An 11,660-nucleotide genomic window follows, 5' to 3' on the forward strand; every position below is an offset into this window, starting at 1 on the left:
TGACTAGAAAAACGACATTACGTTTTTTTTCCTTTTTTTTTTTTTTCTTTTACTGCAAGTTTTATAACCTTGTACTTTTTTCCAAGGTTACTGCAAAGTTTTCTTATTCTACGCTGTAAAAATAGTTTATAACTTGATGTTCTTTAGAGCAACTTCAACAAAACTCTCTAAATCTTAGTTAAATTTTAATTAAAATAACTTTTTAATAATTTTTAAATTATACCCTAATTATACTTCTTATTTTATCTAAATATAAATTATTTTAATAATTATCAAATTTAAAATATACATAACTTTATTAAATTAAAAAAAATTTAAAAAAGAACCTCTGTGTATATTAACATTGAAAGAATAACATAATATAAAAATCTCCATGCTTATTTAGTTAGGCCATTTAAAACGGCTTAGAGTTTATTGTCGTTTAAAGGACATCAACAAAAAAAGTACCAGAGGAAGGGAAAACTTCAGATTACTTTGGAGCCAAAAAGGGTCTAAGAGCAAAATGCTTATGCATAAGTTTACTAAAAAATCATCAAAATCTGACCCAACATGCTTATTATGATCATTCTCTCTGTTTTGTTTGCCTATAAGATGATATGTTCGATTTACATATGAAAACACTGCCCCAAGCGACGAAGGCTAGGAGATCACTACCTAGCTAACAACCCTCCACGGGTAAAACAATCTTCTCAACATGAATCCAGAAACTTCCCAACACCATTCTTCATCTTCTCAAAATCTCAATACGAGGGAGAACCTCTCTCCCTATAGAAGAAACTAACATATTGTACATTTATAAACCAAAACCAATCCTTTAATCACTACCTAGCTAACAAACAACAGAAACAAAGTAAGAAGTAAGGACCACCACAGCTGACTGGTCTGACTATTCCAGCATATTATCTGGGTTGAACTTCAACGACTCCCTCCATATTAGCTCCTTTATATCTTCTTCGTTCAAGGATATCTGTTCGAAATCAAAGACGAAAGGAGACGGGCAAGTGGGCTCCTCGTTGATCTCGTGAAGACTTGACAAGTATGGGTGATTCAGTGCTTCCTCAACTTTGCAAACATGAGCAAAGAGATATATATTGTCAGGAAATAATAATGAGAGATTAAATGGTAGATTGCTGTAGTCTTGAGAAATGCTGATGGACGTACCAGTAATGCGTTTGCTTGGATCGAAAACTAACATTTTTTCAGCAAGATCGATTGCCTCAGGAGATACATTCGGGTACTTGGTTGCAAAGGATTGCTTAGGGACACGTGGGAGCTGCTTGACGTACTTCCGAGCATTATCACTTCTAAGGAATCCCAGATCAAAATCATCCGGTGAACCTAGCAGCTGTATTTGGGAACAATCAGCAGTTTTTGTTTATCAATATCACTAACATTAGACTATTACGCCTAAATAGTCCTAGACACAATATTACATGTCGAAATTTGCTATGTCAGACCTATTATACCGGCAAATGCTCGAGAACTTAGGTACCTCAGTTATGAGAGCCAATTGCTGAACATAGTCTCTACCCGGGAAAAGTGGTTCTCTTCTAATAATCTCCATCAAAATGCACCCAACTGACCATATATCAATTGCAGCAGTATACTCTGAACAGTTGAGTAGCAATTCTGGCGCTCGATACCATCGAGTTACCACGTATTCCGTCATGAAATCTGTCTCTGAAGTAGTTCGTGCAAGGCCAAAGTCACAAATCTTAAGGTCACAATTTGCATTGAGAAGCAGGTTGCTTGGTTTCAGATCACGATGCAAGACATTCGCAGAGTGTACGTATTTTAATCCACGCAACAATTGATACAGGAAATACTGCAAAAGGCATTGTAAAAGCGGATTTAGATTAATGACTTGCAGCTTGACATCTCAAAGTTTTATAAACTAAGTGAACAAAGTCATTGGAGTACAAAATTGGGACGAGACAGACCACAACACGCCTCACAAGTGATAATTTGTTGCCTATAACAAGACCCCATGTTTAATATAAAATGCAGATAATAGTCTTAAACAAAATGTCTAGCCAGCATTACCAATTTCTGTAGGACACTAAGCTTCTGAAAGTTGAAGAATACCCTATCTAGATTCCGTGGGAATAACAAGCAGTGTCAAAATCACATGACAGCTGCGTGGTGCCCTGAAAAGGTTATATGGAACTAAAAATGATAATATGTAGGCCTCAATATATCTCTAGATATAGCATAACTAAACCACTTAGGTCCTCTCTAAGGTGCACGGCCAACTCCAAACATAGTTTTGAATGGACTTTGGCATCACCCAATACACATCCCCTTTTACATTAAGGTTTTCTCATAAGCTTTTGGCAAATACAGGCAATTGTTAACGTGAGACCTTAGGCAACTGTAATTGGTTAGGAAGAATGCATAAAAAAACAGCTAAGTAAAAAATGCTATCACAAGGAGGGAAAGAGAATTAGTTACCTGACAATGATCATCTGTCAAAGCCTGGCTAGAGCGGATAATTTGGTGCAAGTCGGTATCCATCAGCTCATATACAATGTAAACATCATTGAACTTCTCCCTCTCTGGTGGCCTTATTATGTCCTTAATTTTGATAACCTGCAAGAAATCAAAAAACAAAAAAGTTCTTACTCATAGCATAACAGGTTAAAGTGGAAATACAAACATCCTTAGCAAAACTTCCTTCACTAAAATTTCCAATAAAAAGAGGGGGCAAAAAAGATTTTCGCATTGCAAAAATTTGTTAAAGAAAGAAGTTAGAGCAGACTATATATAACTAAATGCAATAGGTTCTTGATCTCCAATCAGTACATTTTCATGATCCATATGGCTGAGGAGCTTTATCTCCCGGAGAGTCCTCTTGGCATCAATGCTGTTGTCAAATGCATTTCCAATCTTTTTTATTGCCACTTCCTCTTTCGTCTCCGAATTCGTTGCACAACTGCAGTTGAAAAAAAAAGGAAAAAAATCTTACTAAACAAGGAAAAGCTTGAGATGGGCATAAATATTTACCAAGAAAGCTCTCTCAACTCAACTTCCCAAATCAAATTCACTCAATCATTTAGAATGTAAGCAATTGTATAACATGGATGTTCCTGAATGAGCTAAAAGACCTTATTGAAATTATTGAGCAAAGATAGATTCAAATCATTGATGAATCATTGTTTAAGAGAAATGAAGATAGATAGTAACAGCTTTTATAAAAAAAACAAAAAAAAAAACAAAAAAAACAGACACAAAGGAAAAAAAAAAAGGTCAGAACTTGAACTTCTCATCAAGCGATTCAATCCAATGAAAAATCAACCTCTTTAAACACCCATTTAATTCATTAATTTAAATTTTTAATTTAAATTAAGATATAATTTTGAATAAAAATCTTTTATTATAATAAAAAAATTAAATGTGATTATTTTTTAAAATTTTTTACCGTAACAAAACTTAAATCAATAAAATAAAAATAAAGTTAGGTAATACTAGTCAAAGTTGAATCGGGTATTTTTCCTGTCAAAGAATATTCAAATACCCTACTCTTTTTTTTCCTCTTTTCGGGTCCCATCTTTTCTGGGAATCAAACAGATGTACCAGCTAGAACAGAAACTACATCTAAGGCGAAAAGGGTAGCTAAAAGAGTAAGCAAACGTTCAGATTCCATGAAGCCCAAGTCAAGAAAAACAAAACCCAGAAAAGAAAAATAAAAGGGGAAAAAAAAAACGACATACCAAACGATTCCGTACGCACCGCGACCGACGGGTTGTATAGGAGGGACGTACTTGGCGGAGACATCGAAAAGATTGCCCAGAATGTTGTACTGAACGTACTTTCCTCCGTACGTTGGAACTCCTTTCGCTTCACTCTCCGAATACTCATTCTCGCTCTCCATTTTCTCCGATGACTCTTTGAGAATAAAGTTGAGGGGAAAAAAAAGGTATTTTCCGCTTTCTACTCACCGACTGGACTGTGGATGAAATTGAATGTGCGAGAACAGAGAGAGCCAAAGGCAAAGCTAAAGAAAGAAAGGCCTTTTAAAGTGGCAACGGAAAGAAACTTGTGTTGTGGTGGGTGTCGGTCGGAGGGTCCATTTGGTGGGAATTGAAATTTTATCCTTTACTTTTATTTTTATTTTTGTTTTATTTTTGGTTTGGGTTTGAAACTTTGAAATTTAAACAAAGAAAAGATAGTCTCGTGTTTTGACGAAGCGACTATAAAGACTAATGACCTTATACCTTCCCATTCAAAATGGGTTACTTGGTCACGCAGTTGCGGTCACTGGTCAACCACCCAAATAAATTTTAGCGGGTCACAACATTCTTATATATTGAAAAGAAAAATAGTTTTTATCCCGATAAATCTATCACTCACTATATATTGGTCACGCAGTTGCGCTAATTCAAGTTAAGATGTGATATTATGTGAAAATTTTTTACTGTAATAAAAAATTAGACGTGACTGTTTCTGAAAACTTTTTACTGTAACAAAACTCAAATCAGTGAAAAAACGGGGCCTAGTTTCACTGAGTTAAGTCTCATCTATTCATTTAACACGACTTATTTTTTATGAGTAGCGCAGTTTTAATCCATTAGAATGAATTAGGGTTACTCTATTAAAAAGGTATCTAAAAGTTAAATTAATATTAGAAGCATTTCACCTAGAGGTGTTAATTTAGATTGAATTAAATGGACTGTCTTGAAACTTAACTCAGATCTGAACCCAAATCAGCATGCTTAAATATCCGAAATAAACTAAAGGTTTAAGTCCAAAACATAATCGAGTTAGGTCGACAAGGATTTTTACTTTTATTTCTTTTAAGAAATTACAGTGATTAGGCCACCTTTAAAATCTTTCAAATATTTACTAGTTGTTAGAAATTCATAGGTTATTCTTATTTTTAAACGGTTAGTTTTTCAATTTTAACCTTCTTTATAGGGTTTTTGAACTTGTGGAGGGGGGATTTGAACTCTTCACCTTATGATAGAGTTAGATATGAAATTGTCAGAACCATGATTTTTACAATTTTTTCATCCTCTCATACCATCTTTTCCTCTCTACCATCCACACTGAGTTCTTCCAATAGCGCATATCCTGCTTTATCGTCGAAGATTACTTCATCATTTCCTCTAGTTGCAATAAAAACTTCATTGATGAATCTAGAAAATTCTTATCCCAGGATACCTTTTGGGAAAGGCCTTGGACATTCCCATTTCTCTTTTTCCGTCAAAGCCTCTTACTAGAAATTTTACACATCCAGAACCAAAAATTGGAGATTTACATTCTAATATTCTATCACCAGAAAATTGAAATGAGATGGTAAATTAACAGATTGAACTCGTCGAAATCAATTTTTTATTTTGGAGCTATGCTAGCTGTGATTTTTCTACACAGTTGAGAAGCTTTTTGCTTGTAAACTTTCTATCGCACAGACAACAACAGGGGATCACAACTCAAAAAGGATCGATAGCGAGCACGAGGCCAAGGAGGAGATCGATGGTGAGATTTACGACGATAAAGAGAGTGAGGGGAGAGAGAGGGATAAAGAAGGGGGATAAAGGGTGAGAGCTAGAAAGAAAAGAGAGAGAGGGACATAGAGAAAGGGATAGAGAGTACGAATTCAAAGGGGAGGGAGAGAGCATAATTTTATTATTATATTCAAAGGTTCTTTTGTAATTTTAATTGGATGTAAATGCGGATTTACACTTAATGCATTTTTCAGGGGTATTTTTTAAATTAATCTAAAAACATGGTTAAACGACAATATTTTAGTGTTTACTAAAATTAAAAATAGTAATATTCTTTATGTGATCACTAAAGTATTCTTTGACATAATTAAATAATCATTGGCTATATATTAATTCATTAAGAGTAGATATATAAAAAAAATTGGCATTTATTTTCTTTAAAAGGGAATCAATATCAAAAAAAGGTAATGATTGACATTTTCTATATTATGTGGGGCCCGTTAAATCTCAATTACTGATTTTATAAACAAACATATTATTGAATAGAAAAAAGAATCATAACATTACTCACTTTCCATTTCCCTTTGATGTGAAGTAAAGGCACCCTACAAGTGAAATTTCATCTTTCGTCTTTCATTCATTCATTTATTCAGAAGTTTGTTTTTTGTAGAATTAGGTGATTGCTTAGAATAACACAACTTATATGTAATGCGAAATGGGACAAAACTCATAACTGGCAAAAGACCATGACAACCTCCAAAATTATGAAACACCATTATCATACCTAATTCCTACGTATTCCAAAAAAGCAAACGTTGCCACTTACCAGTGCAAGAAGAGCAAACGTAGATATTGGATGCACGCAAGTTTAAACTGAACTAAACTTCAAAAATTTTCTCAATTGTAATGCCTACGCTTAAAATCTTTTTGTTGTAATTTGTAAACCTCAACCCTTCTTTTTCTAGTAAATCTCAACTTCAATTATTAAAAATCTAATAAGTTTCTTCAATCTTCTATTAATAAATAGTCTTGATAGTTGTTCTTACTCTCACACTTGCAATGCCAACACCGTGAACACTATCGTCGGACCTGTAATTTCATTATTTCAAAACAGTATGCAAAACTGTTGGGAAAACTAATACTAACAATTGCGGAATAAAACTTTCCCTCTTTGTGTGCTAAAATAGGATCTCAAACAAAATACCAACAAAGCCAAACAACCAATGCACCAATTAATCAAAATAATCAACCACAAATGAAACACCAATTTTTAGCGTGAAAAACCTCTCAAATTGAGAGTAAAAATCACGGGACCCTTAGGGCACTTAAATTTCTTCCACTATATTAACAATGGGATTACAAAGTTTCTCTCTAGAATCACACTAAAGGCTCACAACAATAATATCATTAAGAAACACTATTCTTGGTTCACCAACAATATAGACATCATCATCAAAGATTGATAATAACAATAACACCAAAGAAAACCTTATGTCTCACCAAATAGGAGTACTCAAGAGAGTACTAAAGAGAGGCTAAATGAGAAATCAAGTCAGGTAGATTGGAAAAGCTCGCCACAAGGATTCTCCACGTCAAATTTGAGCCGAAACCGACAACATTTCACCACCCAATCGTCTTGCACAAGCACCAAAACCCTACTCATTTTCTCTCTCTCTCTCTTTTTCCTCCCTTATCTTTCTCTGGTTTTCTCTCAGCTGTAACTCACGGCAGCGCTTTTTTTCTTTTGTTAATGCTGCACGTGAGTTAAGCTTGCCAGAGCAAGCTTCTTTCTTCTTTTTTTTCATTGCCATTTGGGCTTAAAGCCCATTACTTGTTCCAGCCCACAAATGGGGCGGAACCCAACAAACTCCCCCTCTGCATCATTTGGTGGGCTCAACTAAGCCTGCTCTCTGCCTACAAGCTTCAAGTTTCTCCTTAGGCAAAGTTTTCGTCAACATATCTGATCCATTCTCACTGGTATGGATCTTCTCTAAGTGTAACTGCTTCCCTTCAAGCACATCACAAATCCAATGATATCTGACATCAATATGATTGGATCTCGAATGGCATGTTGAATTCTTAGAGAGGTGGATGGCACTCTGACTGTCGCTGTAGACAATACGCTTCTCTTGTTGCATGCCCAGTTCTTTAAAAAACCTCTTCATCCACAAAGCTTCCTTGCAACCTTCAGTAATTGCTATGTACTCAGCTTCTGTGGTGGATAGAGCGACACACTTTTGTAGCTTTGACTGCCAAGAAATTAATCCCCATGCAAAAGTCATCAGGAATCCTGAAATAGACTTCCTAAAATCAATGTCACCTGCCATGTCTGAATCTGTGTACCCATCTAAAATAGGCTCACCACTGCCAAAGCATAAACACACCTTAGAAATACCTCTCAGATATCTCAATATCCATTTTACTGTTGCCAGTGTTCTTTTCCAGGATTAGAGAGAAATCGGCTAATAACTCCAACTGCATGAGCAATATCTGGCCTTGTACAGACCATGACATACATCAAACTGCCAACTGCAAACGCATATGGCACTTTTCTCATTTCTTCTTTTTCTTTCTCACTTGTAGGACATTGCTCAACTGTAAGCTTGAAGTGACCTGCAAGTGGAGAACAAATAGCCTTGGCCTTACTCATATTGAATCTTTCAAGAACCTTTTCAATGTAGCTTTCTTGAGATAACCACAACTTCTCATTCTTCCTATCACAGGAGATCTTCATACCAAGTATTTGTTTCGCCGATCCTAAGTCTTTCATGGCAAAAGACTTGCTTAACTCTCTCTTTAGCTTCTCAATCTTGCTAGCATCATGACCAGCAATCAATATATCATCAACATATAGTAGAAGGATAATGAAATCATCATTTGAGTGTTTCTTAATGAACACACAATGGTCAAATGAAGTCCTAGTGTACCCATGACTCATCATGAAAGAGTCAAACTTTTTGTACCACTGTCTTGGTGCTTGTTTGAGCCCATACAAGCTCTTCCTCAACTTGCACACAAGATGCTCTTTTCTTTTAACTTTGAACCCTTCTGGTTGCTCCATAAAAATTTCCTCTTCTAAGTCACCGTGAAGGAACGTAGTTTTCACATTAAGTTGCTCTACCTCTAAATTCAAACGGACAGCTAGACCAAAAATAACTCTGATGGATGACATCTTCACAACAGGAGAAAATATTTCTTCAAAGTCAACACCTTTCTTCTGACCAAACCCCTTCACAACTAACCTCACCTTGTACCTTATTGTGAGCTATTGTTCTCAGTTTTCAACCTACAAACCCACTTGTTCTTGAGCGCTTTCTTGCCTTTAGGTAACTTCACCAAGTTATAAGTGTGGTTCTCACATAAGGATCTCATCTCTTCTTGCATGACTTTAAACCACTTTTACTTCTTCTCATACGAAACAGTTTCTTGGTAAGTTTCTAGCTTTCCCAAATCAGTGAGCATCACATACTCATTAGTAGTGTATCGACTAAGCAGACGACACTCTCTTATAGATCTTCTCACCTGAAACTCAACTGGTGGTGCTGGCGGTGCTTGTTCAACTGGCTCTACATCATCAACTGGAGGGGCTTCATCATTAACAGCATCCCCACCATCTTCCTAGACATCTCCCCCTTGATCAGTATTCTCTACAGGTGGAGAAATTGGATCCAAATTGACAGGAATTTCAGCAGAGGAACAAGACTTTTCACCCTTGTTACCATCATCAATCACTTGGTCTTCAAGGAACACAACATCTCTACTTCTGACAATTTTCTTGTTCACCGGATCCCATAATTTGTACCCAAACTCCTCGTGTTATAGCCTAAGAAAATACACGGTTTCGCCTTATCATCAAGCTTGGATCTTTCATCTTTAGGAATATGAACAAACGCCTTGCAGCTAAAAACTCTTAAGTAATCATAAGAGACATCTTTCCCAGTCCAAAATCTATTTGGAACATCACTATCCAAGGCAGCTGCTGGAGAAAGATTAATCAAATCGACTGCAGTTCTCATGGCCTCCCTCCAAAAGGACTTAAGAAGCTTTACGTGAGAAAGCATGCACCTGATTCTTTACTTAATTGTTCTGTTCATTCTCTCTGCTACACCATTAAGCTGAGATGTCTTACTTAGAGTCTTCTCAAGCCTGATTCCATGGAGTTTGCAGTAATTCTCAAACGGTCCCCTATACTCACCACCATTATTAGCGCGAACTGATTTCAATTGTTTTCCTGTTTCTCTTTCAATCTTGGCATGAAATTCTTTAAAGACATCAAACATCTGGTCTTTAGTTTTCAAAGCAGTAGCCCAAACCTTTCTTGAATGGTCATTGATGAAAGTCACAAAGTAGAATGCACCTCCAAGAGTTTTTGCTTGCATACAACAGACATCAGTATGAATCAAATCAAGAATATTTGATCTTCTAGATGGAGGGTGTGAATGAAATGAAACTCTGTGTTTTTCCAGCTAAACAATCAACATAAGTTTTAAGAGGCATACCTTGCAAACTGGGCAGGAATTGCTTTCTAGCAAGAAGTTGTAATCCTTTCTCACTGACGTGGCCAAGCCTTTTGTGCCATAGATCAATGCTTGCACCCTTCTTAACAACATTTATCTCTCCTTTGTGATGCTTAGCTTGCATGACATAGAGTGTATTCATTTTCTTTCCTCTTGGTGAGCTTCCACTTACTTTCACCAAAATAACTAGTAAAACCCTCATAATCAAGTGTGCCTGTGGAGATCAAGTTTAGGGGAATATCCGGAACATGCCTAACATTCTTGAGTGCCAACTTGCTTCCAAGATTAGTTTCCAAGCAAATATCTCCAATGCCCACAATTTTAGAGGCACCATTGTTTTCCAATTTGACATTGCCAAAATCACCGGTAGAGTAAGAAGTGAATAAATCACCATGAGGAGTAACATGAAACGAGGTGCCAAAATCAATCACCCAATCACCTCCCTGGCACACAAGACTAACACAACTGTATTCACAAATGATGGTAACATCACCTTCAGCGGTTACTGTATTAGTCTCTTTCTCATCCTTATTTCCTTCACCTTGTTCTCTTTTTCAAATTCTGCATTCTTTCTTCATGTGACCCATCTTGTTGCAGTGACAACACTTGACATTTTTCATGTTTTTAGATTTTTCCCTGAATGTATCCTTTTTGCTATGACCCTGGGGATGCCTACTTTTACTTCTTCCACGCCTTGCTTGTTTTTCATAAACAAGTACCTCATAAGAAGATTCACTATTTTCCTTTCTTCTGCCTTCTTTACTCAACAAACTTTCTTTAACCATCTCCATGGTTAGCTTTCCTCCAGGCGTTGAAGTACTTAGTGATACTACTAACGTTTTCCAACTGTCAGGCAAGGAGCTAAAAAGTAGTAATGCCTGCAACTCATCTTCAAGAGGCATTTTCATTGTGGCTAATTAGTTCACCAAGCCTTGGAAATCACTAGTATGCTCAGTCATACTTTTTTCATCTTTGTACTTCAAATTCACAAGTCTTCTAATGATTGAGGCTTTATTTTTGGAGGTATTTTTCTCATACATAGCCTCTAATTTCTTCCAAAGTGCATCGGCTTTCATTTCTTCAAAAATGTGATTAAAAATATTAATATCAACCCTTGCCTAATCGTAGCAGCAGCTTTAATGTGTAATGTTTTTCAATCATCATCACTTGTTTTTCCTGGCTTTGACTTGCCCATAACAGGCCCATACAAATCTTTAACAATAAGCAAATCTTGCATTTTGCGCTTCCAAATGGAATAATTCAATAAGGTTAATTTTATCATCCCATACGAATTTTGTTCTTCCATTTCAACACACAAGAATTAGCCTCTAGCCAATCAAAGTCTCTGATACCAGTTTGTTGAGAAAACTAATACTAACAATTGCGGAATAAAACTTTCCCTCTTTGTGTGCTAAAATAGGATCTCAAATAAAATACCAACAAAGCCAAACAACCAATGCACCAATTAATCAAAATAATCAACCACAAATGAAACACTAATTTTTAGCGTGGAAAACCTCTTAAATTGAGAGTAAAAACCATAGGACCCTTAGGTCACTTAAATTTCTTCAACTATATTAACAATGGGATTACAAAGTTTCTCTCTAGAATCAAACTAGGGGCTCACAGCAATAATATCATCAAGAAATATTATTCTTGGTTCACCAACAATATAGATGTGACGACCCTCGATGGATAA

The 11,660-nt window shown here is 36.0% G+C and overlaps 1 protein-coding gene across 1 annotated transcript; it reads right to left on the reverse strand.

Moving 5' to 3' along the window:
- Positions 1–556: 556 nt before the first annotated feature.
- On the reverse strand, positions 557–4,130 carry LOC21394458 (mitogen-activated protein kinase homolog NTF6). Its single transcript, XM_010114020.2, has 6 exons — positions 3,711–4,130; positions 2,803–2,932; positions 2,452–2,589; positions 1,493–1,825; positions 1,162–1,345; positions 557–1,062 (listed from the first exon to the last, which is right to left on the reverse strand). The coding sequence occupies exons 1-6, from the start codon at positions 3,869–3,871 to the stop codon at positions 887–889; spliced, it is 1,122 nt and encodes a 373-aa protein (XP_010112322.1). The 5' UTR covers positions 3,872–4,130; the 3' UTR covers positions 557–886.
- Between the last annotated feature and the right edge of the window lie 7,530 nt (positions 4,131–11,660).

This window comes from Morus notabilis, unplaced genomic scaffold (assembly GCF_000414095.1).
Source record: "Morus notabilis unplaced genomic scaffold, ASM41409v2 Scaffold160, whole genome shotgun sequence".
Taxonomy (NCBI): Eukaryota; Viridiplantae; Streptophyta; class Magnoliopsida; order Rosales; family Moraceae; genus Morus; species Morus notabilis.

Excerpts from the sequence above, each read along its gene's own strand:
- LOC21394458 (XM_010114020.2), bottom strand. The coding sequence starts at position 3,871 with ATGGAGAGCGAGAATGAGTATTCGGAGAGTGAAGCGAAAGGAGTTCCA. Across the intron at positions 2,590-2,802 it reads GCCATATGGATCATGAAAAT|GTTATCAAAATTAAGGACAT; the intron begins GTACTGATTGGA and ends GATTTCTTGCAG. Across the intron at positions 1,063-1,161 it reads TCCAAGCAAACGCATTACTG|TTGAGGAAGCACTGAATCAC; the intron begins GTACGTCCATCA and ends ATGTTTGCAAAG.